Consider the following 26,184-nt stretch of genomic DNA (forward strand, 5'->3'; position numbering starts at 1 on the left):
AATTTTAAAAAAATCAGTTGTATCAATTGTATTTCTGGCAGCATAAAAAAATTTACATTTACATGGAATTGTTTTTGACATTTCTCCAACAGTCTGCTGTGCTGTTTAGTCCTCTCAATCAGCAAATATTTCCCATCTGTTCTGTATTGGGCCAAATAAAATCTAGACTGGTTCCTCTGTAAATATAAGAAGGAAACCCCTGTTAAGTTTTCCCAACTTTGTAGATCTCGTATTTGTGAAGCCGACATCATGATTAAGCTTTTTTCTCTTAAACAACAAAAGAAAGATGAAGTTCCAGGTCGGGCAGGAAATCAAAAGAAAGCATCCGCTGCCCAGCTGCGTATCACCAAAGGTCTATTGACTAAAAACAAGTTCTGACCTTGTGACCCATGTTCCATTTATTTTAATATTTGTTATAATGTCTCGTAGATATTAATGAGTTAAATCTACCCAAGACTTGTCAAATGGAATTTCCTGACCAAGATGACTTGCTGAACTTCAAATTAATCATTTCTCCAGATGAGGTATTATGTGGAATTATGAAATGCAAAATATTTATTTGATTTATACAACTTTTTTATAATTATTCTGTTTCAGGGTTTTTACAGAGGAGGGAAATTTTCTTTTAGTTTCAAAGTTGGTCCTGGTTATCCTCATGAACCACCCAAAGTGAAGTGTGAGACACAGGTGTATCACCCGAACATTGACCTTGAAGGTAATGTGTGTCTTAACATTCTACGAGAGGACTGGAAGCCAGTATTAACAATCAACTCCATAATTTATGGGCTGCAGTACCTTTTCCTGGTGAGCTCTTTTTTCTCAGTTCATTGAAATCCATCTTGTCCTAAATTCCCAAGATGTATGTTGATAATGTCACTGTTCTTGTGTGATTTTAAAGGAACCCAATCCAGAAGATCCATTGAATAAAGAAGCTGCAGAAGTACTTCAAACAAACCGGCGATTATTCGAAACAAACGTCCAAAAATCCATGCGAGGGGGATATGTTGGTTCGGTAAGTTAAATTACTTTGAAATCATATTTAAAAATAACACATTCTTGTTTTGAACCTAATTGGGGAAAACAGGTTTATTTCGAACGATGCTTGAAATAACATCCGAATCAGATACAACAAAAAACGAATGGCTCTTTTCAAATTTGATTTCAAACGATTTTTAACATGGAAATTTTCATGTGCAGAAAAAATAAACATCCGCGAGTTTTGCGTTCCATCATTAGTTTTTTATTAAGTTTCATCATTCAGCTGTAATTTTTTCTTGAATATCCATCACCGTTCTTTACTCGTCATACGGAACGATACACGGTTCAAGCAGAAGGAGGAAGGGAATGGATGACTAGGCTTTGCTACTGATGAGAATAGAAAGTATCGAACTATTCAGTGTTCCTACTTTCTACAAAGAGCGCATTATCAGCAGTTAGATTAACCTTCCCAAGCAAAGCCTAAATGCACAACACAAAAATTCCCCTCCAAAAAAAAAAAAGGCAACCAAAAAAACAAAACAAATGGGCAATTTAACCTAATCAGACAGATTCAATAAGAAAACCAGGCATTGATGAAAAAAGGTCAAAGCACAGCTATCAATAAATGTGATAGTGACGGATGTTATCAAATAGAACCATATTGATAAGGAATTATACGATAACGTTAGTAAGAAACATTCATCTGCTAAATGGTGAAGTAGACCCATTTCCTCCGAAATTAAAAGAATCGGGAACCGTTTGTTGGTTGAAACTGTAGCCTGAAAAATTTTAAAAAGAAACAAAAATTAGTCTTATGATTATCATTAACACAAATCTAGGAAATTCTTACCTCCAGCCTCTTCAATCCGCTTACTTTCAGCGGCTGCGCGTCGTTGATCAGCAAGAACAATTACGTCGTTTAGGGCTTTTTGCTGATCACCTGTCAGAGCTCCAGTCAAAGCGTTGTACCAACCGGGATTAGTACCTTGAACTTCTTCTAGTACTTGCTTGAAAATGATGTATTCATCTATTTCACAATTTTCAACGTCCAACGGAGTAGTGTAACCTTGAAGAAAATTTTAAAAATTTCAATACTGTTTCTTCTAAGCAAAATCAAACTATATTTAAATACCCTCAAGGGCTGTTTCTTCTTCTTCGTCTTCATCATCGTCATCGTCGTCACCATCTTCATCGTCCTCGTCGCCAGGGAGATCCTTGATGACAGTAGTGATAGGAAATGGAGACTGACCAGAAGCTTTCGAAATTTTTTCCTTTAAGTATTTAGAGTAATAATTAGTCACGAAATAAGCGCATGCTTCACTAGATTTTTTTTTTCAATACCTGCAGGCGCTCCAAGTAATCTTGTCCATCATGATCAATATCATCTTCGTCAGAGCTGAGCACTTCCTCACACTCTTCATCATCATCGTCTTCATCGTCGCCATTTTCCTCTTCTTCAGCTGCCTTGGCGGCGTAAGCACGTTTCAGTCCGTCAAAGAGTAATAGCAGAGATGGCACAATTTGTTGTGCGCACTCTTCAACAAGGCCAGGATGAGATGGAGCAGCCGTGATGAGCGTGCACATTCCCAACACACAGAGTTTACGATCGTGGAGACCTACGTATCAAGGGTAAGAAGTTTCAAATTGTTTTGTCTGTCTTTTACATTCAAATAAAACTCACCTAAAAAGCAGTCTGTGTCATGAATCCATTGGCGAATGAAGTGTGAAGTCAGTGATTGGGAAGAATCACCCATGGCTGCCTGGAGTCGCTTGAGCGTCTCTAAAACTAGGTTAGGACTTGTATACAAAGCAGCGATTATAACCTATGAAGGTAACAGAATAAAATTATGTAATACACGTTAAACTTATGTAAGAAAAGGTAAAAATTTAACCCATACCTGCAAGCACATGGTTCTTAGCTCAGATGTTTTCACCTCACGAGTTAACCTAGATAGAACAAGCTCAACGAAAGAGGGGATACACTGATCTACTCGTCCTTTGCACTGCAACAGTATAACTTCCAACAGCTTGGCGGCGTGGCATTCAGCATCTTCCCCGGCATCACCAGTTAAAATAGCTTTGCACATATTAAACAAAGCCAAAAGATAGTTTGGGTTGCTAACAAATGCTTCCGTGTCGACAGTGACATAATTATGAAGAGCAGGCATCATATCGGTAAAGTAGTCAAAGGCGTCTTTTTCGAAAACCTGAAAGAAAAGAAAACTTCAATCAGCGCACAAGAAATTAATGGAAACTTGTAACAACGCACTTGATAGATCATTTCCAAAACTTTCCAAAGGTCGGCAGAGATTTTTTTACTGGTAAGATCAAAGACTAAAGAAAGAGCTTCTTCGTAGAATTCCATAGCTGACTGTGTGAAAATCAGTCCAACAACCTAAGAAGCGACATATAATGTTAAAATTAGGGACAAACGAGAAATAATTAGCACCAGGCACCAAATACCTGCAGCGCAACGGGTTCTAGCTGGGTCAACACATCTTCGTGGTCTTCCATGACGGCAATCAGTGTTTCAATTGTATTGAGCAGCCCCATGGCGGTGATGGCTCTCTCGTCTGACTCTTCGTCGTGGGCAATGACTTGGCCAAAAGTGGTCACAAGATGCTGACAAATCTCAACAGCTACAGGCATAAGCTGTTCGGTGTAAGTTGATACGATTTTCTGCATAACCGTTGTCAATTCATCATTTTCAGTTTCTCGAATAATGTTCAAAAGCTCCAGCGTAATTGGTCGAATGTGTGGTTCAACATATTTTTCTGCTTTTTCTTCTTGGCCACTTAACAGCATTTGAAGAGCCACTGCAGCTTCCACCTGGTATTGTAAAAGAAAAATATTTTCGAATCCTTCACAAAACAAAAGAAACAGATGTGCGTACCTTCACAGGTAATTCAGAATCCGTCAACAAAGATCGTTGGGTCAGATTAATGGCTTCAGCCAGGATGGTCTCCTCATTAAACTTAATATTACAAAAATGTTGCAGGACCCAACAAGCTCGAGCGCGCAAGTGGCCATGAGCGCTAGAAAACTCTGGAAAGACAAATTGAGCAAGCAATTGCTCCATTTGGCTTTTATATAGTGGTTTCTTCAGTAAAATGTCAGCCAGGCTTCCAACCATGTGTAGTGCACCGTCTTTTTGCCGAGGATCAGCATTTGGTGCAGTGAGTACCTAAATTGAGCAACAAAAAATGTAGCAAAGGCAAAATATGCTAGTTAACATTTTCGATTACCTGCATGAGGAATTCCATTGTTTTCTGAAGCTGATCTTTCCTCTTTTTACAAATTGTGTGGAGCAAAGTCTGTGCAGCCATAACTGGGCTGACATAGTCTTCAAATATGTCAAACTTGGTTCGAATATATTCATGAGGATCGCATTGCCATAGCTCTTCATCTGCATCTGTGTAGCACAAGATGGGGAAGAGAACTTCTTGGATGACAGCTGCTGAATGGGGCTTTAACATCTTCCAAGAGAAGGCGTGACCAACAGCTTGGTTAACGTAATTCAAAGTCTGTTGAAGAACGCGAGGTGAGACGTAGACTTTTCGGCGGTGTTGATCAAGGGTGCGCATCATAACCTGTTTTTAAGAATGAAACAATACACTGTACTAAACGTCACATGTAAAACTTTACCATTTAATTCATTACCTCCAAGATACCGGCAGAAAAGGTTTTAAGGAACCAATCAGCGAATTCTTTGTATTCTTTGTTAACATTTCCGGGGCTGCCATAACGTTCAAAAACACGAACAAGGATATGCATGGCCCACTTCCTGCATTTCCACCACGGAAGTTCTGGTCTTTCATCCTCGTCAATTGACAAAGTTTGCTCGGGAACTGGACGATCTGCTATAGCACGTGCCAGCTCCATCCACTGGGTGAAGATGGGTTTAGTTAACAGTCCCATAGGAAGAGAATATTGTGTTAGAGCATAGAAAATCTTGAGGATTTGCTTCTGGAGAAGCACAGATTGTTCTGAAAGATCAGGAAGTAGCCGAACAAGTAGTTGCTGCACTTGTGGCAATAACAAATTCATGGCTTCAGTTAATGGTGTTCTCTCTTCTACTTTCTTGTACTCAAAGTTCTTGACAAGCTGATACAAGCTTAAAAGAGCTCCCATCCATCCATTAGGGTCTGGACTTTGAAGATAAATGCTTATCTTGTCAACAATTTGGGTCCATTTCCCAGGGAAATCATACCGAACAATATGATTTACACAGACCCCAAGTTGTACACTTTATGGGGGAAAAAAGATTTATTTAGTTATTCAAAATGATGTATAAAATATGTCAAGTATACCGAACTAGATCAGGAGCATGAACCATTGCATCAACAATTGCATCACGAATCATTGCCCTATCCTGCTCATGAATGTGAAACACCTGAGGCTGGCCTGCTTCTACCTCTCTTTCCTGCCAGTTTTGTGTGACCATGTTCTTCAAGTAAATGACACCTAGATCAAACAATACAGGTAAAAGTTGGCTACAACGCTTAACACAATACCATGCAAAAGTTCTTGGACAACGTTTTTAGGAAAACCTAATTCAGTGACTGAAAAATGAATGTTACCTGCTTGACGAACAGGCATGTCCATGTCATTAGCCATCACAACTTGCAACAGGGAAGGGGCAAACCCAATAATTTTGTGGACCTGTTAAGAGTATAAGATGAATCAAACGACTTTCGAAATTTATAAAATATATAATTTAAACTGTTTTCAGGTAACGGCATAAGGGACCACGTGGGCATGTACCTGTGTCAGTTGTTCTTCGGCCTGCTGTTGCTGGTTCGGGTCGATGGTTGCCCTCAACAATTCCGCAATTTTTCTTGTATCCATTTCCGAGCTGGTAATAACTGAACGCAAATTGCAAGAAAACCAAAGAGTAAAAAACTGTCCGGCGGCCGAATTGAAGACTCAATCTAGTAGGTCTGATTTTACTAAAGTGGCACCAAGATGGCAAGGGATCGTGCCGCTCTCAGTTGCAGTCTGTCACAAGAAGGCGTTGCCCGTTCGGTTGAATTCGGATCACGAAATGCGCAATAAAAAGAAAATGATTAAGGTTTTTTTTAAATTCCATATAGCTAAATCTTCTTCCAACTATTTTGTGTTGTTCATATTTAATTAAACAGTGGTTATAAATTATTACGTAAAAATTAAATTATGAAGGTCATCAATTTGCTCTTGGGGCGATCTTTTATTACCAGACATTCTTCAGGCTCAAGGGCTCAAGGCTCTTTTATTCTTTAAAAGTAAAAAAATTCCTTTGAGTTGGCCAGCTGTGGGACACACCAGCACTTCAATGAAAATTTCTTTAATATACAGAACACACTTCACTCGAAGCGTGAATAGGCTTTAATCAGTTTAAAGGTGGGGTCGTTTTAATATAGCATTTAGGGCTGATTTTTTTTCCAGACACGATAAATGTCTTATCTGCAGAGCTAGTATTATCGCGTGATAAACAATCGAAAACATTTCTCTTTAAAGCGGTCACATAAGAAACATACAGAAATTTGTGTATTAACATCTTTATACAACTATACAAGATGTTTACTTAATTTTTTTATTCTCTTTTTATCGTTACACTCAGCAACAAACAATATCAAACGGGCTAGATCCTGTTTAGAAAATGTTATTGTAATAGCTACGCATTTTGTGTATTGCGCTTTTACTTAAACTGTAGCTGAGCTCATCAAAATTTACTCGTTTAACGTTCCTGGGAAGATTTTGTAAGGATTTAAAATGTTATTGGGGTCAAAGAGCTTCTTCATACGGCGCATCCAATGAACGGATGTTGGCGACTTAGTGTACTCGATATAGTCTCTCTTTTTTAAACCTAGTCCGTGTTCTGCGCTCACGCTTCCGCGTTGCCGAGAAACCCAATCGTAAACAAAAGGCTCAATCTTGTTGAGGAGTTCTGAGCTGTACTCCTGGCTGGTAATGTTAAGATGAAGATTGCCGTCGCCTAGTGAATAAGGAATAAAATAAGGGATGATAAATAGTAAATCCAACTTTCAAATAAAACGTTCTTCATCGCAAACATTACCTAAATGTCCGTAACCACAACACCGGATGGGTAGGTTTTCTAATCGAGCTCGCATGACATCAACAAGTTGGTAGAATTGTCGAATGGGCACAGACACGTCGTATTTGTAAACGTAGCCTTCAGATGCTAAAGCTTCAGCAATTCTCTCACGCAATGCCCACAAATTCTGTAAGAACGGAGAGTTGGCTTTCAATATAATAACTATTTAAGTGTCCAATAATGACTATTTTTTATCCAAAATAAGTTTAAGAGAAAGGCTTGTACTGTTGCTTGAGTTGAATCAACAGCAATTGTACCATCCACGATCGTTCCATTCTTAAGTAGCATTTCCAGTAAGGAATTCAACTTTTCGGCGTCATGATCAGCATTCGAACCTCGACAGAGAAAAAAAAAAATTGTTAACGCCGTGGTATAAATGAGAGAGGAATTTCCATTAGTTACCAGACGTTTCTAGTAGAATATAAAAAGGAAAATGATTTACTGGAGACTTAAGTTTCAGCTGTGATGTGACGCATTCCAAAGAAGACGCATCTATTAGCTCACAAGATGAGAGAATTTCTCCCAGGTTTTGTTTGGAAAGACGTAATGTTTCAAGAACGTTGTCAAATGAATTGATACCTATGATATAAGTAGTGTTTTAGGAGGAGGAAAAATGAATAATTGTGCAATAAAAATGTATCAATATTTGTAGATGGTTACCAAAGAATCCTACTTGCACTGAGGTCGGTTTTGATGGGCAATGCAGTGCGACTTGAGTAACGACTCCTAAAGTACCTTCAGAGCCGATGAAAAGTTGTTTTAAATCATAGCCCGTGTTATCCTTTTTATTCGTACTAAGACAGTCCATAATTTGGCCGTTTGCAAGAACAGCAGTCAATCCCAATACCGATCCGTGCAAATTTCCGTATCGAAGGAGACGGATTCCCCCAGCTTGGATACATTAGTTATTAATTTACAATTTACATTTTACTTGATTGCAATTTACAAATGAATTATAAAATAATCAGACCATTAGTTGCCACATTTCCTCCAATCTGGCAGCTACCTTTGGCTCCCAAATCAAGAGGCAAAGTCAAATTATTAAGGTGCAATATTGTTTCAAGCTTTTCTAAAACACAACCAGCCTGTACAATTGCAATTCCTTAAGAATTCAGAAACATTTAGAACATTTATTTGGTAAATTTGTGCGAAATTTGAATGCACCTGATAATTCATCCACAGAAATAACTGCATCCATCAGCCCCAAGGACATGATGACTTCATCAAATACTGGCACAGACCCACCCACAAGACCTGTGTTACCACCTTGTGGACACACAGCAATGTTTTGAGCATTACAATACTGCAGAATAGCCCCAACTTCTTCAGTGGTTTTTGGCCGTAAGACCAATCGACTGGAGCCTAAATATTATAGACAAATACATGAGTTACAATAACAGTCAGACTGAGACAACAGATGATCAATGTCAAACCTCTTACTGAATGCATCCAATCCACATTGTAGCCTGATAGGTCATTGAATTCATCAGTTAGCACTTGATGAGGAGTCAGTATACTTTGGAAAAATCCCAGATGCCTGTCGGATAAAAAGGAATAGTTTCCTCGCTTTAAATAAGGATATCTTACCGCAGTGAACTCTACGTTTTTCTTAAATCTTGCTGCTGACGAATGGAATGATCTAATAGTGGCCGACAATTTATTCATCGACGACATGAGGAGAGATGTAGATTTTACCAGATGAACAATAATCGTCAACAAAACGTAAGCCCATTAACTGCAACATGTTTTTCCAATTTATCGATTATTTCGTCTGCTACGAGACAAAAACAGAATTCTACGCCATCTATCAACCGAACACAAATACTATTCAAAAAATTGCATTTTGGGCTTTGAGGAAAAAAAATCCGAAGTTGGAATACAAATCAATCAACTATTGATGGGGAATAGTATTTGATTTCATTAATTAAAAAAAAAAAATCTAAATTTGTTAAAGACATTTACTTTTAAATAATTTAGTGAATCTATCACCAATAAAAAGGAACGAGACGAGGCCTTTGGTGTTTTTCTATCGAGTCATCTCGATCTCATCATGCCTTATCGCCAAATTCTCTGTTGGGCCCCAGTTGTCTTGAATGCTATAAATGCACCAAAAGGAATGTCGTCTCATTCCTATTTTTAAGGGGAACTTTAGTTGTATTCCCTATTTAATACTTTCCAAACCATTGGAGCACGTTTATAGTTAGCTCAGCTGGACCTACTTAAACGACAGATGGCTAGGTTTTTTTTATTTTTTATTTTTGTTTTTTTTCTGGCTTTTGAATAATTTATACCATCGATAACTATTAGGAAGGCGGGAAAACATTCGTCTCAGTTAACATTTTGTTCAGTGCCGTATGTGGGGAATTCATCCGACTCGCAACCACCAACCGGCATGTCGTTTTTCTCCTTTACATCGAGTCATCCTTCTAGGAAATGTACTCTCTGTAACTGTTTCTGTAAATCTTTCAAGTCTGATTTCTTTTTCTTTTTTTTAAATATTTTAATGAATCAAGAAAGATCCAGCCGATTGGTTGGTTTCAAATTCTATAAGGATTCAATTACTAAAGCTGTCAAGCGAAAGCGAAAACAGGTGTCAATTCAAAAGTCAGTTAATAAACAAAAGAAAAATTTCTGGACCTCTATCCGGGTGAAAGTCCAAGTTTCCCTCCAACCGGATATCCCTAAAGTTTCACTCTTTCGCCTATAACACGGGCACGTGTTTGATATCGTGGCCTGCCATTTCCAAAGAGTCAACTCAAGGAGAGAGCGCAGTGGGTGGTGAGTGGTACGCGGAAGCGCAAGTAAAAGCTGATGATCCGCCTCTAACATGCTGCGAACCGCTACGACAAGATCTCCGAGTGGTGATGACCACGGAAATCGATCGATTCAGTAGTAACCGCTTCTCTGGAGACTTGAGGACATACTATCCTTACAGAAGAGAAGAGGAGAGAAAGAGACGAGAGAGAGAGAGCTGAAATGCGGTGTTCCTTGAAGCGATTCGGCGCTACATCAAGACGCCATAACTGTGCAGCGTCTGCCATACCCGAAACGGGACTACAACAGTTGACCATTTTTATTTTTATTCTTTTGTTTTTTTGGTTTAGTTGAGATGGTTATCTTTCTCTCGGAAGAGAAAGAGTGAGAGATAGGACGGAAAAAAAAAGTAATCGAGGCACGAGAACGGGGCCAATTGAGAAGAATCCCTCAACAAATAAAAGAAAAGCTCGGTCAATCTGATGGTGTATCGAGTGATCATTGGGACCTTTCTCTTTTGGATGGAATGAATTCCCCAGAAATAAATAAAAATAAATGGGAGCTTGTGACGACAGCAAGGCCGGGATGGTGAAATCGGTCAAATCCGCTTGGTAAGAGTTATCAATCATTCACTAAGATACAAAAGAATCGGGTCCTCTGTCGAATTATGTGGAGAATGTTCTTATTGTCCCTTGGATACACAAAACTAGCACTTCATTTATCAGTAGGAAATGATCAGTCTCTATCGGATGAAAATCTCACGCCCCGTGTACGGGAATGAAAATTCGGGGTGCGTATTTCACGAGAAAGCGTTCAAGCGAGACTATATATCTGTTCTTTCGCTATATAACAGCCACCCACCGGCGAGATGATAAGGCCGTTTGAAAAAGAAAAAAAAAGACAAATTTTCGCCATGAAACAGCTAGTTTGTCATCTGGCCACGTTTTCTTGCTAGAGCGTCACGTTCTCTCCAAAATCCCTTTTCTTCTCTCTCTCTCTCTCTTGCTTCGATAACGACAAAATGGACGGTGCTTATTATTAGTCTCGACGGCAGTTCTAGTCGGGTAGAGTCCACGCTGACGTCCGTTTTTTTTTTTCACGAAATAACAGGCCTTTACTTTCTTAAGGCTGCGTATAGTACGTACGTACATGAATCTTGGTAGAGTTACTTTTTATTTTCATATGAGAAAGGAAAAATAGAAACAGCTACGAGCACCGTTACGACCGCGTCCACATATTGGAGCCCCAGCACCGAATAAGATTTCGGGCTGAGATAGTGTAGCACACACCACCACATCTGCTCTGTATCACCTACTACTCATCCTGACTTTTGTACGTGTGTCGCTTCCTTTGTTTTCCATTTCCTATGGGTATTTTTGTTGGTTGTTGTTTTCGTCGTGATGTCTATTTACCTTCCCCGGCAACTGCTACCTGAAATACACTAGCTACCATGTACCGCTAAACCCCAAAAAAAAGGTAAAATACAGGGAGGAAAAACTTTATCTTTTTTAAAAGAATCGTAATAGAGTAGCACAAGAATAGGCGACCGTTTTTAGTGAAAGTCGACGCAACATCTCGCTATGTGGACTCGGGTTTGGCTGCTTGGGTCCTAACTGTAAAGCATGTTTCCACGTCGTTATTCTTTTGTTTCTTTACACCGAATTGATGACGAGCGCCCAAACTAGTAGCGAAAACAGCGAAATGCTTTTTTCCTTTTTAATTTAACCGAGTATGAAGGGCAAAGACGAGAGTCTAATATTAAATATCAAATAGGAAAAAGGGGTTAGCGACCTCTTAGGCACGGCCGTCCTTCTTTTTTCTTTTCAAAGTCTAGGTCAAAGGTACTTCCGATTGGTATTTATTTTTCGAAAAGGTCGAATCACGTAAAACATGTTCAAAATTCCGACCGAGAAAATGTTTGGTTTCCATATGGCTATGTTTCAAATGAACTATCATAAACGTCCACCGTGATTTCTTCTTTCGTGATTCGATTGTGCGCATTTTCAAGCGCATGACGCAAGATTTGCCTGCCTCAAGAAAGTAAAGGAGTGCTAGAGGAGAGTCCATCTTGACGTACCGCAATGACCTGATTGACCAAAAGAGCGTCTGCTGCTCGACGTGCAAGACTAACCAAAAGAAAAGAAAAGATCGCGGCCGACTTCCGACTTTCTCCGAGTTGGCCATGTGTACCGTCAGTAGCGGATGGCAAGGTTACGCCATAGTGGCGCAATCATATACAAAACAAACACCCAGATGAGCCAGTCCCGTGTTTTCATCTATCTTCTTTTGAGGGAAAAAAAATGAATGCGGACGCGGACTTTTGCGGGAGAAAAAGTGATGATGGTCGGTTTTCTCCGGTGTGGCACGCGGAGAGCGGACGGAGCGGAACCGCGCCTTACTTCGACCTCAATTCCACCCATAGCCGTTCGTCACGTTCGAACCCACCACCGACAATTTGGCAAAGACTTGGCGGGATATAGACGAAAAAATAAAATAAAAAGAAGAAGATGACTATCCTCATTTTCATCTTAGAATGTCTCACCACCCAACCCACAAAGCCAAGCACGGTCCCACTTTATGTATATAATAATACGTAATCGGATGTCTCATTTTCTTTCTAGACCCCATTCTTTCCCTTTTCTCTTCCGCTCTAGAAAATCAAGATCCCGAATCAAAATATTGCTGCAACACTTCTTCGTCTTGTTCTTCAATATTTTTCTTTTACCACTGTTTCGAATTGACCAATTATGTATCCAGATTTTCCACTAGTCCGATTCCCCTTTTCCTTTGACGTTCCATTTACCATTTAGCGACATTGTCATCCCTGACAGAAATTTACGACAAAATAAAAAAAACGTCCAAGAACAAGTTGCCCACCTCAATCTCGTTCGACCGGAAAGCTGTATTATACATTTCCCGAAATTAATTTACGGCCCTAATGCGTTGGTCATAGCATACCGCCAGCCGCCAGGCTATCTATAAATAAACTAGTTATACCTGAAACTGTTTTTGTTTTTTCCAATACCAAACTGGCAAATAAAACTAAAACAAAAACAGAAAACATCAATTGGATCATCATCATCATCAAATATGCGGACGAATCCAGTTTCCCGTGACGTCTTATTTCATTAGTTATAGCGGCATTTAAGGCTGGGCGTCCTTCGACTACATACCATCGTAATTTTGTATTTCTTTTTTGTCCTTACCCCCCCTCTTCCTATATTGCATACGCTGATGAATGCGGAAGATAACGGATTCAACCCGTTCACACATTACGGATGTGCCAGGCGGCTCAGTCAGGAGCGTCGTGCAATCGAATGGAATGCCATCGGTCGTGTCCGGGCACGTAATATCGTACGCGTCCTTTGCTGGTCTGGTGGTCTGTGTGGTAGGTAGGTAGGTGAAAAATAATAATATTGTAATGAAATGCGGAATCGCCGAGAAGCGGCCAAGACTCGCCATATTTTTACTTCACTGTGGAAAGGGCCACTAGGTCGATCTGATGACGGGGCACATCACTTCTTTTTTTTTATGAGTAGTCGACCCCAACGCGATGACGTGATTCTCATTTCAAAATGATGTAAACACACAAAACCTTTGCGTTATTTTTGAAAAAAACAAAAATTATAGGTGAGCGTAGGCGAAGGTTATACCTAATCAGTTTAACGGCTGATGAGCCGGTTATAATTCCTTTGTTTTGACCTGCTTGCACCGGCTTTTCCTGTTAACGTAAAACAAACAGCGAATTATTTTTGGGGGGAACGACGCTGATTTTCATTGAAGAAGAACCTTCTGCAAAATCTAGCCGTCTTCAAAGAGTTCTCAGCAGTTTCCTGGGCCATCTGGCGGACCAATTAGAGCATGCATCTACAAAATGATATGATTTACGTTTGCACATATACGAGCCATAGCTCTAGGTGATTGAATGCCGCTACAAATTCCACCTGGGGTAGAAAATAAAAAAAAGAGAACAAAACTAAGAACGAAACGATCCGGTTTCGGTCGCTTAAACGTCTGGGACGTTATGGCGAGATTTACGAGCGTTGCGCCATTACGTACGGCGCCAAGCGCCAATGAGGTCAGTCGTCGTAAGGAAATATCTAGTCGGATGGCGAGCTGAGCTGAGCTGCTGCTGCTGCTGCTGTGCCCAGGCCAATCTCATTATCAGATAACTACGCTCAAAAGGTTTAAGTACTTGAGCTAACTCTGATTTCACACGCAACTTTTGAATTGAAAAAGAAGGGGAAGAAAACACGCCTTGAATGATACACACACCTTTAGTGTTCTCTAATAGCTCTTCTTCTTCTTCTTCTTTCAAGCTTCGGCTGCTGGAAAGGAGCGATTCGACGATGCGAGCTCGGGAGATTCGCGTGACCCGATTACACTTCTCTTTCAATCTTTATCTGAAATCCATCCGCGCGCATGCTGATGGTTTCGCTGATTCACAACCCACCTTATTGATGGTGTGTCTGGTGGATCTGAGACTAGACTTTGCAGAAGACGCCATCCAGCAAACGGTACACACACGGGATGACGAAACATGTTGGGGGAAAAAATAAATAAAAATAAAAACGAAATTTGAATAATCGATGCAAGGAAATGCAACTTCCTTTTCCGTGACCGTTGACCCAGAACGGAGACATGACATGTACTACTATGTTTATGTGACAGCACTTATCCTCATCACCATCATCATCATTGTTGCCAAAAACTCTTGTTAGGGCCTATTTAAAAAGATAAAAATAAAACCAGGTCGAGTCACATTTTTTGGCCAACAAGGGAGCGATTTGTCATGCCGCATCAGTGCACCGGATGATTGCCCTCCTCCTTTTTTCAAAAGAGGAAGGAATAAAAATTAAAAAAATAAATAAAACCCTTCTTGTTTGTGCGCGTACTTGTTTGAAATTCGCGCTCTGTTAATGGCGGATCATGAAAAGAAAATGACAAGTTGGACCATTTATGTCCAATGCCTTTCTAGAGAGTCATGATATTTATTTGTTTTTTATTTGTTTTTAATTTGTTTGATGGTGTCGTGTACAAGCGGTAATTGTACAGTCGCCCCCCCCCCGAAAAAAAAACAGAAAAGCACCGCTCATTTCGAATTGAACGAAATGCGGGGGGACGAAAAGAAAATCAGCGGGACCGTGAGCGCTAGAATTTCGGGTTCACCGCTTGAGAATAGGAAAAAGGACGAAGAAATTGTAGATAGGTGTGAATGCGGACATTGCAGGTCGCATCTAGGCGACGAAAAATAAGACATTAAATTACGTAGAACACACACAAGAGAGAGAGAGGGAGAGAAAAAAGAGCGATCCAGAAAACGGTCTCGGGCCGCGTGTGCTACCGGTCAGAAACGGCCCGAGAGAGAGACAGAGAGAAATAGAGAGAGGTTGCATAGTTCCCATAGGCTCGTAAGAAGCGCAGGTTGCGTGTAGTACCCAAGGCGGGCACTACCAGCACAGGTACAAACGAGAAAAAGCAAAGAAAAAAAAATCCCGCAGCACACAGTTACATTCACCGGGTTTATATGCATGAGCAGCGGCCGAAAAAATAGCTGTTAAATGGATTTCTCTCATGTGATAGTGTGTGGCGTTCTGTCGCGTTGCTTCTTTTTTTTTATTTTATTATTAGATGGTCGAGAAATCAAATTTACCCCGTCTGTAATTCACGCCGTCCCGTAGCAATTCTCTCGTGCGGTATTTTCTTCTTTTTTTTTCTCCAATTTAACCGCTTATGGCGCTTATAGACCAGAAGGAGATGTTAACGTTAGTCCGGCAGCTATATACTCGGACTATTACAGATAGGCCCAGCAGGAAAATTGCGGCCAAAGAAATCAGAAATATGTGTCGGCTGCGGAGGCCAGAAAAAAACAAGATTGAGGTTGGATGTCTATTAGTCAAGTAGATCAACAGATGAGAGAATCTACTTCGAAAAAACAAACTTGGAAATTGGATGGAAAAAGAATCGCCAGACCGCGAGAAATGTAAAAATCCCCGCATAAGAATAATTAATACGAAGAAAAGCAAGATAGCGATGGTCATTAGCTCTCCATTATCACGGACTGTAGTCAGACCGTCGAGAAAAGAATGTTACAACAGTGCGGACAACAGCCAGCCAAGAGACTATAAAGCTTTATATATAATAATTCCAAGGATTTAATTCGCTAGGGGGTAATGATGGCGAGCGCGCTCTTTTCTTTTCCGCGTTGTAAAAACCCTGCCAGATTCCATACGCAGCGTCCAGCCATTTCCTTGGCAAGAGCTTTGACCTTTTTGCGAGAGAAAGAGAGCTAATTGTGCAAAGTCATATTGTTGCCTCTATAATAAATAAATAATTAGAAAAGTGATGATGAAATTTAAAAACATTTTCGACTCGATAAAAGAGAGAGTGCGTGAAATGGTAGAAGAACTTTTCCATCCGGGTTCCTCATGGTAAAGATATCTCTGATCTAACCTCTTTTAAACGAAAAATTTTCCCTTTCCCGCTTTCGTGCGTGTAATCAGATAGAAGCGGAAGTGAAATGAATACGAAGGTGTGCATTATAATAGTCGGAAAAGGAGAGAGTGATCTCTCTCTCTCTCTCTTTTACTGGAAATAGAAAAATTCGTTTTCTCCGGGACAACCCGACGCGACCGAGAAATCACATCCTGGATCTCTCTGACGTCGACAGATATTTGAACCGCCGCATAATTGTTTTTCTCTTTTTCTAAAACGAGACAACTACCAACAACAACAACAACAACAACAACACAAAGGAACGGAGAAAATGAGGGCAAACACAGGTGGGTTCATAGATCCATTGGAAAGAAAGTGCTGCCGGGGGTCTGATTTTGGTGACGTCAATGCTGCTGCTGCTGCTGCTGTGCTGTGTGTGTTATAGGCACCCAGCGCAATTATCCGGGCGTGCAAGTCTCTCCAGCACGGTATCGTATACAGAACCTCTCAACCCCACCAAAAAAAAGGCACAGGTAACACACACACACACACAGACACACAGTTGACCTACTTACGATGGTAAGGCTCGCCCCCACTGACGGAACTTGTTTTCTCCATCACCAGTTCTGACGCTCATCACCTGGGCTTCGCTGTGGCTTTGGCTTGACTGTTTTCCTGGACTGCCTTTTTTTTTTTTCTTTCGAGAAAAGACCAGGTGTGTAGTGCGGCCCCCGCCAGGTATACCCACCCACCCTCCTGCTTGTAACTGCTAGCTCCTCTTCCCTTCCGTGAGTTTGGGTTCCCCCCCTCGTTCAGCTATAAAACCAGCCGGCGCCGACTTCCTCCGGCACAGAGAACCGTTGAAGATCGTCCTGGAAACATCTTCTCTCTCCACCTTTCCGACGAAATATTTAAATAGTGCGCTCATACATTCGGATCAGTCTCGCTACACCTTTGCAATCGGACAAACAATCATCTTCGAGTTCTTCGATACTCGTTCATTTGGATACGCCTATCTTTGGTGAGTACTCAGTCCTCGACACAATTCCCTCTCTCGACATCTTTCCTCCTTCTTCTCTAGCTCGTAATCACTTCCCTGCATGTACCCCGGAAACAAGCATTTGGTGAAGACAATTCGGTCGGTCAACTTGTTGTTCCAGTTGAACGGGATGTTTTACAAATCAGCAGCCAAAATCTCTTTTTCCCATGTACAGGTTCGGGAATGAAATGGATGGATAGGTTCGATGGGGGACAGGTTTTTTTCTTTTTTTTTGTAATAATTTGGGATGGAAGTATAGTAGAGAGTAGAGACCCTCATGTTTTTTAACGGTATAATACGTCGCGCTGGGTTGACTTTAGTGAAGTTTGTGTACAGAGAGAGAGAAAGAAAAAATAGTAGACGGGGGCATAACAACACCTGACGCTCTTCTTTTGTCAATTGCTCGGCTGCTGCTTCTGGCCGTGTAAACTTCCGCAAATAGCCACCAGTAATTCTTCCACAAGTTTGTGGGAAAGAAAAACAAATTTAGAATAAAAAAGAATAATTCTTCTCGGAAGAACGACGTAATTTTCTCCACTATTTTTGGCGGAAGCTCATCATCCCTCCGTCAAACGAATGCCGACATTTTTTCAACGTGAAAAGAAGTGCAGAAACAAGAGTAGCTTTTTTGACTTTGAAATGAAAGAGAAAAAAAACCAAAAAAACACGAATGGAAAAAGCAACGGAATAGGTCAGAAGTATCTCGACCTTTACGGTTACCTCCACAGATTGTGTAGTACGTGTGTGTGGGTGGGTGGTGTGTGTGTGTAAAATATTTTACAGTTTCAAAAAGGAAGATACAAAGAAGGGACGAGTAGTCGAGAAAGGGCGGTTATATTTCATGTTTTCTTTTTCAGAAGGAATTTTTCCCATTTTTTCGAAAAAAATAACTAGGAAAAAGAAAGAGGGAGGTTCAAAGGCCACATGACCTACAATGATGCACGAGGATGACGGGATAGAAAGAGAGAGAAAACGAGCTCTGGCGGTTTTGAACACTAACGGTACTATATCCCCTGCACTCCACAAAAACCCGCCCCAATCTCCTTTTAAAAAACCCCACGCACCTCCTAGTCTCCCGCTCGCTAGTGTGTCTCACAGCCTCCGGTGTGTGTGACCCATTATCATTCTATTTGTAATCCAGCGGCGAGTTGGACTTGAAAGAAGAAGAGGACACGCGTTAGGAAAAAAATCTGTGCTGAAAGAACAGCAGGAAGATTTTGAAATTATTTGATTTGTTTTCTTTTCCTGGCGCGTAGACACGTACAAAATAAAATGTGGGTTATGGCTGACGAAGAAAAGGAGGGCGGAGTTAGTCATCCGATTTAACTCGATAAAGACGGGCGCCGAGAAGAAGAAGAATTTCCCGGGAAAAATTTGGGTCGAGCGGTTCGATAATCATTCCTTTAGCTATCTAGGCCTATGGGCTATATAAGGTACTTGTAGAGAAGAATCATCGTGATTTGTTTCAACAGCCGCCAGAAGCCAATGGCAGCAATGAAAGAATGACGGAGCGCAACAGTCTTGGCTGACGACCTTGTAGGTCATCTAGTGAATAGATTCATTGAATCGTCGAGATTCGATTGTTCAATCAAAGAAATGAATGGTTGAACGGGGGAGTTAAACCATTCACATTTCTCCAGTTGGACGCTCAAGAATTTCCCACAATGAGCAGCCATATTTTCTGCACCGCACCAAATTTGTCGTTCACCTGGCGATGAAATGCTTCGTCCAACAATCAAAAACACAATACAACACACCTCCTCCCCACTTTGGAAAGAAAAAAAAATGAAGAGATGCACAGGTGAGAAGCGCGCAGCTGTAACGGTAATACCACTGCTGGCTTCAACCCGAAAAAAGAAAAGAAAAATGAACAACACATTTCATTGCAGACCTCTTCAGACTGGAAATAAACGTATACCGTACAGTATATGTATTTTTCACACGTCCAATGAGCTCGGCAGGTGTTTTCCAACGCTACATGCACTTCCGCGATACCATTCAACACACACGCAAAACTAGCCAAAACAGTACACACGCATAAGATTTTTCTTTTTTTCTTTCTAACATCTTGCCGTTGAACCGTCTTTTTGCGTTAACTTCGTGACGATTGCTTCATTCGACAACAGCTGGAGGACAAGCTAGTTTGAGGAATTTTATTTGATTGTTAATATAATTCGAACGGTTAGTGGCGACGTCGGTCGTCCTCTCAAGACGCCGGGGTTTCTCTAATGTGGCGCTATACAACGGTACATGTATGTGTATACGACCCCCCCCCCCCCTCTCTATCCATTATAAATTTTTCTTGGTTTATTCTTTTATTGACGTCATCGAGAATCTAACTGATTCTGACGTAAGAAACTGACGTCCTCGTCATTATTACACCCAACATTTGAATAATTATTTTTTCTTTCTTCTTCATTTCAGATTCCTTTACACAACAACTCAAAAAGATGAAGCGACGACTTAATACCTGGCTCCTTCTGGCCGCCATTTTGATCCAGGTAAGAAAAATAAAAAAAAAACAACATTCCACTTCTTGTTTTTCAACGTTCTGGTCGGTTGTGCGTGTGACGCTTGGAAATAAGGTCGACTCAGCTAGGAGTTGTCTGGTACTTAACAGACAAAAAGGAGGGGAGAGCTGGAAAGACGCTGCTGGTACTAGGAGAATGTAGGTCACCCGGATGCGGATACATTATTACTATCAAAGCATACTCAACAGCACCCCTCCATCTTTTGTATCAAAAAGAATGTGTCTTCTCGTTTATTCCCATTTTCTCGACAAAAAAAAAAAAGAAAGAAAAAAGGCCGTCATGCGTGACGATTCGAATCCCACCACCAATCGCCAATCAAGTGACAGTATTCCTAACGGTTAACGCTCACAAGGAAAGGGACGGATTTTTTTTCTATCTAAAAAAATATATTTTCCAGTTCCGATCGAACGCATTCCGCACATTTCACCGCAGTGCGAATTTCTTGGTCGAAAAAAATCAGTTAGAAAACGGAGAAACACAAATAGACAAATCTATCAGAAATGTTAGGATGTCGTTCAATTACCTTACGTGTCCACGGGCAGCACTCCAGTTATGCGAAAGAAGAAGAACCGGTTGCGCTGCTGATAGATAGATAGTAGAGTATACACGGCTGTATACATATATTAAATAACCGTTGAAAAACGCCGTGCGGCCAAACAGCAACAACATCTGCTGTCCCGTTGCTTTTTCCTCTCGCTGGCTGGCTCCTGGGTCCATCGGTCTGCTGCTGCCGTCCATCCAGGGAAGTTCTCATCGCTCCCGCAATCCCGATAGTTTTCTCACCCTGCCGACCAACAGGATAAAATACATGTGGGGGGCTTTCCGAGTGCTCTTTAAATTATATTTTGGGTTTTGTTTATACTTGCCGCTCGTTGTCTATTTAGATTACCCGAGACTATTTGTCCCGTTTGATTGCGCTCTCATCCTAAAAGAGACCCGGAAGAACTGCTGTCGTCGTGTGGGCGAACTAGCGAAGCATGTTATGCACATAGACTCAAATTAACTACCGTTAATGAAAACCAATGTTGTCTGCGCATAGACACAGCGGTGAAGCTTGATGACTTGACGTAATGAAATAAGTCAGACTCACTTATTACAAGGGATGGCAGTGAGAGAGCTAGAAGAAGAAGAAGAAGGTTAATTATCGATTGACATGCAGACAACGGGATCAGTAATAAGTGGACGGAGTTCACACGCTACCAAGTCGCGACCTTCAAACCGTAGATATTCGTCAAAGGATTTTCGTTTCTTTTTTAAAACTTGGCGTCCGATGTGCAGCAAAAAAGAATCATCACTGGGGAACGGTTCTAGGGTCTAAGGTCGGGGCCCGGGTACAGTTTGCAACATCTTGCGGTTTCTAGCGGAGACACAGAAAATTATTATTCTCTTGAAAAAATTCCATTTAGAATATAATACCGCCTACACGGAAATTGGCCTCTTCTCATTTAAAATAACAACAATTTGTAGCTCGGAATTATTTAAAAGAACAACAACAACAACCATCCGAAGGAGCTATTAATTCCATCCAAATTGAAAGAGCTCGCTGAGCGTGAAGTGCACAGGTTACGCAATGCTAGAGAAATATTTGTAATTCCGACAGTTCAAGAAAAGAAAAGAACGTCCGCTCTTATTTTTCTTTTCTTAGATGCTTTAGTAACATCCGAATCGACAGAAGAGGCCAGAATGTAACGGAACATTTTTGGCCTTTTGCTGATGTTGTTGTTCTTCATTCGTTCGAGTGAACGCGCGCGCGCGCGCGCTCGCTCGCACCTAGAGACATTCACGCCGAATATCTTTGGCCAGCTGTGCTCTCGGCCATTTCTGGTGTCCTTCTTTCCGTCCGCAAACGAGATTTTTCACGCACGGATTGCAGCAGATTCCAAAAAGAACAGCTGCGTTATGGAGATGCTATGCTAAAATGTGCACGCACAATCTGACAGACTGTTGCCGATCGCATTGGCCATTTAAGATGGAGCGCGGATGTAAATCAGGTCAGAGTCATAGTGCGTCCATCCATGGGAGCTTTTTTTCTTCTTATTCTTAAATCAAGAAGCAGCTCGTTCGTAACGCTATACATCCTCATTCCGAGAAAACACATAACCTGAAACCCCGTTAGATTCCCATGGACTGAGTCCAGGGTATTACGTGGAACGATGGGTGGCGCTCACTCACGGCAGTGACGAAACGCAGCGCGACGATGAGCCAAAGGCGTCGCCATGGATGATGGATCGTCAATTACCTAGTAGACTGCCCAGCGGGGTCGATTTCACGTTGACGAGCTTCCAGGGGGAAATAAAAATTGAGGCCATATTAAGTGCCCCTTGTCTTTTTTTGACGCCAAAAGGCAAAGAAATGCTCAACCAGTCGTATAAATGTTCCATTTCGTCAGCGGACCGATCAACAAACGTTCTGACAAATTTGACGGATTGTTATTTTAAACATATTACTCGATAATGGATCATCTTATTTAACGACGTGGTTTTTTTAAATTTTCTTTTACAGAGTGTCTACACCGATAAGACATCTGACTCTTCGATCCTTCCTGCAGAACACCGCGGTATTGATATCAACCCAATCCCGCTAGGAGCTGCTTCCAACAACAACAAACGCCAGATCCCACTTCCGCCCAACTACATCCCATCCGGCCCTGGACTGCCCCCACCTAATGGCGCCGGACTTGCAAGCTACCCACCCCAGGGTAGTCCCATTGGACCGGCTCCCGAAGATCAGTGGCCCATCGGTCAGCCAAGCGACCAGCCCCAGATCAAGAATTTGCAAGTCCAGTGTGAAAAGACGCACATGCGTGTCAACATTGAATTCGACCGCCCATTCTACGGAATGATCTTCTCCAAGGGACACTACAGCGATTCCAACTGCGTTCACGTCCGCCCTGGATCTGGTCAACTTAGCGCCACCTTCGATGTTTACCTCAACACTTGCGGAATGACATCCTCCGCCAACCAGGTATAACATTTTTTGTTTTTAAAGGTATATACAAAAGTAAAATTTAATTACCCGTTTCTAATGACTTTCTAGGCTGCTGGCGGTGCTGGTTACGGAGCTCCTTCACCGGCCGGAACTTTTGTGGAAAACACAATCATCATCCAGTACGACCCACTCGTCCAGGAAGTTTGGGATCAGGCTCGTCGCCTTCGTTGCACATGGTAAATTAAAAGCAATCACGCAGCAATGAAAACATATTAAAATTAATTGTTGATTCATTCAGGTACGACTACTACGAGAAATCAGTTACTTTCCGTCCGTTCGCCGTCGATATGCTCAACGCCGTCACTGCCAACTTCCTCGGCGACAACCTCCAATGCTGGATGCAAATCCAAGTTGGCAAGGGACCCTGGGCTTCTGAAGTCAGCGGCATCGTCAAGATCGGTCAGACCATGACCATGGTGTTGGCCATAAAGGATGATGAGAACAAATTCGACATGTTGGTTCGCAACTGCGTCGCTCACGACGGTCTACGCGCTCCCATCCAGTTGGTCGACCAGTACGGTTGCGTCACTCGACCCAAGATCATGTCACGATTCCAGAAAGTCCGCAACTTTGGCCAGTCTGCTTCTGTTGTTTCTTACGCTTATTTCCAGGTAATTAACTAAAACAGAAAAATAGTTAACAGATAATGAATTATTTTGATCTCCATTTTTCCCAGGCCTTCAAATTCCCCGATTCCATGAACGTACACTTCCAGTGCGTCATCCAGGTGTGCCGTAACCAGTGCCCTGAACCCAAATGCGAGGCCGGAGCTGCTGGACTTCCCGATCTCGGCTACGCCGCTTCATCCTCCAAGGTTGTCGGAGTCGATCCTCGTGTTCCAGGAGCCGCTCCTCCCCAGCCAATCCCAGTCAACCGAGGTGGAGCCCAAACCAACTACAAGACGGTCAACCGGGCCGGTGAAGCTGATGACTCTGAGCCAACTCGCCAATTCCTCGGCAAACCCCGAATGGTTTCCGAGAACGCCACCGATGGCATCCGCTCTAGACGCAGCGCTGGCCAAGAGACGATCCTTCACGTTTACAAACGCGACGCTCAGGATATGACGGACGTGCCCACCACTCGTTTCATCCAGGTCGTGGCTCCCGGTGACGTCGCTTTCACTCTGAACCCCAACCAGAACGAAACTGTCGTCGTCCAGAATTTGACCGACATGGACGGCAATCACATTTGCTTGTCTGTGCCCAGCTTTGTCGGTGGATTGACCATGCTTTTGCTGGTCCTCATCATCGCCTCAATGGTGGCCGTTTTCCTACTCCTGCGCGTTCGCCAGTTCGACGGAAAGGGTAAATCCAGCAGCTCTTTGGCGTCGCTGGCTCACATCGAGCACCCGGAATTCGTCAAAGTCTCCAATTCCAACTAGGAGAGAGAAAAACAAATTTTTAATTTTTGAAAGCTTTTGTCCGTCTACATCCTTCCTGCTATTTTGTTATTTTTTCGAATCCCTGGGGGGACCAAGCTATCGGGGAATGTCTTATTAGAGTATTAATTTATTGAATTCTGATGTTTCCTCCCAGTTTTCTTCTATAGGGAACTGACTGCGGTGGGTGATGAACGCCATACTGAACGATCACAATTTTTTTTTATTTCAAGAATTGAATGAATGGTTTGTTCAAAGCAAAAATTTTTTCAACAACAATAAGACACAATAGCTCAGTTAGAAATTCAGTAGGGGAAGCCTCCAGTCACCTTTATTATTTTTTTGTCTGTTTCATCAAAGAAGGTTTCCAGCCGAGCTAAAAATACGCAGAGCCTTTTTTTAAACTTTTATTTTGTTTGCGCGATTCCATTTCGTCCCCAGTAACTTAAATCTCATCCGCTCGAGTGGTTTGGAAAAAAATCCTCAGATGTGGTTACACGTATATATCATCTTAATATCCTTTTCAAGTATTTTTTTTTTATTTTATAATTTAAACAAATTCCAACGTAATATATCTGTCGTTCTGTTTCTATTCCACAGTAATTTAAAGCAGTTTTTTAAGTTATTTCATTTTCTAGTATATGAAATCGGAGAGGTATTTCTGAGGTGCAAAGGAACCGTCTCTGTGTGCGGGCACACTTACACACACGCACTCTCCACACTGTCTATCCTTGATTCTTTTAACATATCGGACAGGGCTTGTAAATAACACACTTGCGGGAGAAGAACGACCTCCCTTACATATTTCCCTCACAAAAAACCCATTTGATTAACATGATTTCATCTTGTGCTCTCGTCAACGTTTCTTGACATTTGAATGACGTGTGATACCGAGAGATATACAGTATGATGATGTGTAATCCCAAGAAGCCCATGTCATTCTATTGTAATAAACATTTCTGATCCAACGTCATCCATTACTTCCTGTCAACTGTCTTGGATTTTCTAAATCTAAAATATTATACTTTCCTTACAGGACTGCCCAATCGGAACAAAAACTTTGAGTGGTTTTCGCTGACGCAAGGCTAATCTTCTCAAATAATCCAACCCTACTTTAAGTTTGGACTTTCGAGGGGAACACATAAGAGTGAACTGTAATAACTAAATTAATCAGAGGACTTACTAAAATGGCGAAAAAGAAATCGGCCCACGTGATGTCGCCTTTTCTCTCCATGAAACTCAGCACTAGTGAGAATGCAGCCACCGCAGTTAACACTTTTTAACAATTATTAACCAGGTCAAATTCTTAAAACTTCACAAGGAAACAAATTTTCACATCTAATAAATAATAAAGAGAAATAAACCTTTAACACTAGGACACGAGGCAGCACGCTTTTGACACGATTCAATTTTACTACTGAACGACTGAACCACTGAACGTTGCAAAAGTTTTGCTACGAGAGAAGAAGGAGCGGGAAAACTAGAAAAAAGAGGAAAGGGTAAGAAAATAGTCCATTTTGAACTAACTAAAACGCTGAGTTGCCATTGTGAACAATGCAACATTTTTGAATTGATCGTGCACTTTTAAAACACTTTAAAATAATATTGAACAATGAAATAAAGATTTTATGAATTCTTTTTATTCCAGCTAACAATGCTTGGGTACCTTTAAATTAATTCAATTAAGCTAAGTGATTTTTTTGGATATTTTTATTTTTCGTTCGCAAACCGTTAACAGAAAAGTGATAACATTTTTACATCAGGTTAAATTAAATGTTCAGAAGACAACAGATTTTAGTGTTCGACTATAAATTAATGCGTGGAAATAAAATTGGAATTGAAACTATAACCGTTACAAATAGAGAAGTGAAAAACAACATCATCAATCCTTGCACAGTTCTTTCATGGCAAAAACCAACTCGGTGGTGGACCTCGGATCAATACGATTAAAAAATGATGTTAAATAACACTTTAAGGTACAGGTAAG

The 26,184-nt window shown here is 41.3% G+C and overlaps 4 protein-coding genes and 1 long non-coding RNA gene across 6 annotated transcripts; 2 read left to right on the forward strand and 3 right to left on the reverse strand.

The window, feature by feature from the left end:
- Positions 1 to 100: 100 nt before the first annotated feature.
- On the forward strand, positions 101 to 1,232 carry LOC124320435 (NEDD8-conjugating enzyme Ubc12). The gene is made up of 5 exons (XM_046783320.1): positions 101 to 352; positions 430 to 524; positions 598 to 804; positions 899 to 1,012; positions 1,085 to 1,232. The coding sequence occupies exons 1-5, from the start codon at positions 250 to 252 to the stop codon at positions 1,109 to 1,111; spliced, it is 546 nt and encodes a 181-aa protein (XP_046639276.1). The 5' UTR covers positions 101 to 249; the 3' UTR covers positions 1,112 to 1,232.
- On the reverse strand, positions 1,218 to 5,975 carry LOC124320239 (importin-7-like). Its single transcript, XM_046783014.1, has 14 exons — positions 5,743 to 5,975; positions 5,559 to 5,640; positions 5,289 to 5,442; positions 4,639 to 5,224; positions 4,224 to 4,568; positions 3,872 to 4,162; positions 3,442 to 3,807; positions 3,248 to 3,373; positions 2,877 to 3,185; positions 2,660 to 2,801; positions 2,320 to 2,594; positions 2,111 to 2,249; positions 1,829 to 2,044; positions 1,218 to 1,757 (listed from the first exon to the last, which is right to left on the reverse strand). Exons 1-14 carry the CDS (start codon positions 5,824 to 5,826, stop codon positions 1,678 to 1,680), a joined length of 3,195 nt encoding a protein of 1,064 aa, XP_046638970.1. The 5' UTR covers positions 5,827 to 5,975; the 3' UTR covers positions 1,218 to 1,677.
- A 502-nt stretch (positions 5,976 to 6,477) lies between these two features.
- LOC124320336 (D-2-hydroxyglutarate dehydrogenase, mitochondrial-like) lies at positions 6,478 to 8,840 on the reverse strand. Its single transcript, XM_046783178.1, has 8 exons — positions 8,506 to 8,840; positions 8,237 to 8,434; positions 8,043 to 8,174; positions 7,733 to 7,963; positions 7,475 to 7,651; positions 7,298 to 7,407; positions 7,034 to 7,199; positions 6,478 to 6,952 (listed from the first exon to the last, which is right to left on the reverse strand). The coding sequence occupies exons 1-8, from the start codon at positions 8,744 to 8,746 to the stop codon at positions 6,687 to 6,689; spliced, it is 1,521 nt and encodes a 506-aa protein (XP_046639134.1). The 5' UTR covers positions 8,747 to 8,840; the 3' UTR covers positions 6,478 to 6,686.
- Positions 8,841 to 11,301: 2,461 nt separating this feature from the next.
- On the reverse strand, positions 11,302 to 21,157 carry LOC124320503. 2 transcript variants are annotated; one of them, XR_006913942.1, is made up of 5 exons: positions 20,355 to 21,157; positions 13,616 to 13,770; positions 13,480 to 13,547; positions 13,297 to 13,390; positions 11,302 to 13,207 (listed from the first exon to the last, which is right to left on the reverse strand). It is a non-coding gene; the product is annotated as an uncharacterized LOC124320503 (long non-coding RNA). The 2 variants fall into 2 exon arrangements; XR_006913941.1 differs by having other exon boundaries at positions 13,297 to 13,547.
- On the forward strand, positions 17,095 to 25,170 carry LOC124320315. Its single transcript, XM_046783141.1, has 6 exons — positions 17,095 to 17,282; positions 19,725 to 19,801; positions 22,334 to 22,795; positions 22,868 to 22,995; positions 23,058 to 23,430; positions 23,496 to 25,170. Exons 2-6 carry the CDS (start codon positions 19,751 to 19,753, stop codon positions 24,198 to 24,200), a joined length of 1,719 nt encoding a protein of 572 aa, XP_046639097.1. The 5' UTR covers positions 17,095 to 17,282; positions 19,725 to 19,750; the 3' UTR covers positions 24,201 to 25,170.
- The last annotated feature ends 1,014 nt before the right edge of the window (positions 25,171 to 26,184 follow it).

The sequence above is a fragment of the Daphnia pulicaria genome, chromosome 1 (genome assembly GCF_021234035.1).
Source record: "Daphnia pulicaria isolate SC F1-1A chromosome 1, SC_F0-13Bv2, whole genome shotgun sequence".
In the NCBI taxonomy this organism is placed as follows: Eukaryota; Metazoa; Arthropoda; class Branchiopoda; order Diplostraca; family Daphniidae; genus Daphnia; species Daphnia pulicaria.

Excerpts from the sequence above, each read along its gene's own strand:
- LOC124320315 (XM_046783141.1), top strand. The coding sequence starts at position 19,751 with ATGAAGCGACGACTTAATACCTGGCTCCTTCTGGCCGCCATTTTGATC. Across the intron at positions 19,802-22,333 it reads TGGCCGCCATTTTGATCCAG|AGTGTCTACACCGATAAGAC; the intron begins GTAAGAAAAATA and ends TTTCTTTTACAG. Across the intron at positions 22,996-23,057 it reads CGTCGCCTTCGTTGCACATG|GTACGACTACTACGAGAAAT; the intron begins GTAAATTAAAAG and ends TGATTCATTCAG.
- LOC124320336 (XM_046783178.1), bottom strand. The coding sequence starts at position 8,746 with ATGTCGTCGATGAATAAATTGTCGGCCACTATTAGATCATTCCATTCG. Across the intron at positions 7,652-7,732 it reads AGTGCAAGTAGGATTCTTTG|GTATCAATTCATTTGACAAC; the intron begins GTAACCATCTAC and ends CTTATATCATAG. Across the intron at positions 7,408-7,474 it reads TATTCTACTAGAAACGTCTG|GTTCGAATGCTGATCATGAC; the intron begins GTAACTAATGGA and ends TTCTCTGTCGAG.
- LOC124320239 (XM_046783014.1), bottom strand. The coding sequence starts at position 5,826 with ATGGATACAAGAAAAATTGCGGAATTGTTGAGGGCAACCATCGACCCG. Across the intron at positions 3,374-3,441 it reads TAGAACCCGTTGCGCTGCAG|GTTGTTGGACTGATTTTCAC; the intron begins GTATTTGGTGCC and ends GTCGCTTCTTAG. Across the intron at positions 3,186-3,247 it reads TTTTGGAAATGATCTATCAA|GTTTTCGAAAAAGACGCCTT; the intron begins GTGCGTTGTTAC and ends CTTTTCTTTCAG.
- LOC124320435 (XM_046783320.1), top strand. The coding sequence starts at position 250 with ATGATTAAGCTTTTTTCTCTTAAACAACAAAAGAAAGATGAAGTTCCA. Across the intron at positions 353-429 it reads CCAGCTGCGTATCACCAAAG|ATATTAATGAGTTAAATCTA; the intron begins GTCTATTGACTA and ends AATGTCTCGTAG. Across the intron at positions 1,013-1,084 it reads GAGGGGGATATGTTGGTTCG|GTTTATTTCGAACGATGCTT; the intron begins GTAAGTTAAATT and ends TGGGGAAAACAG.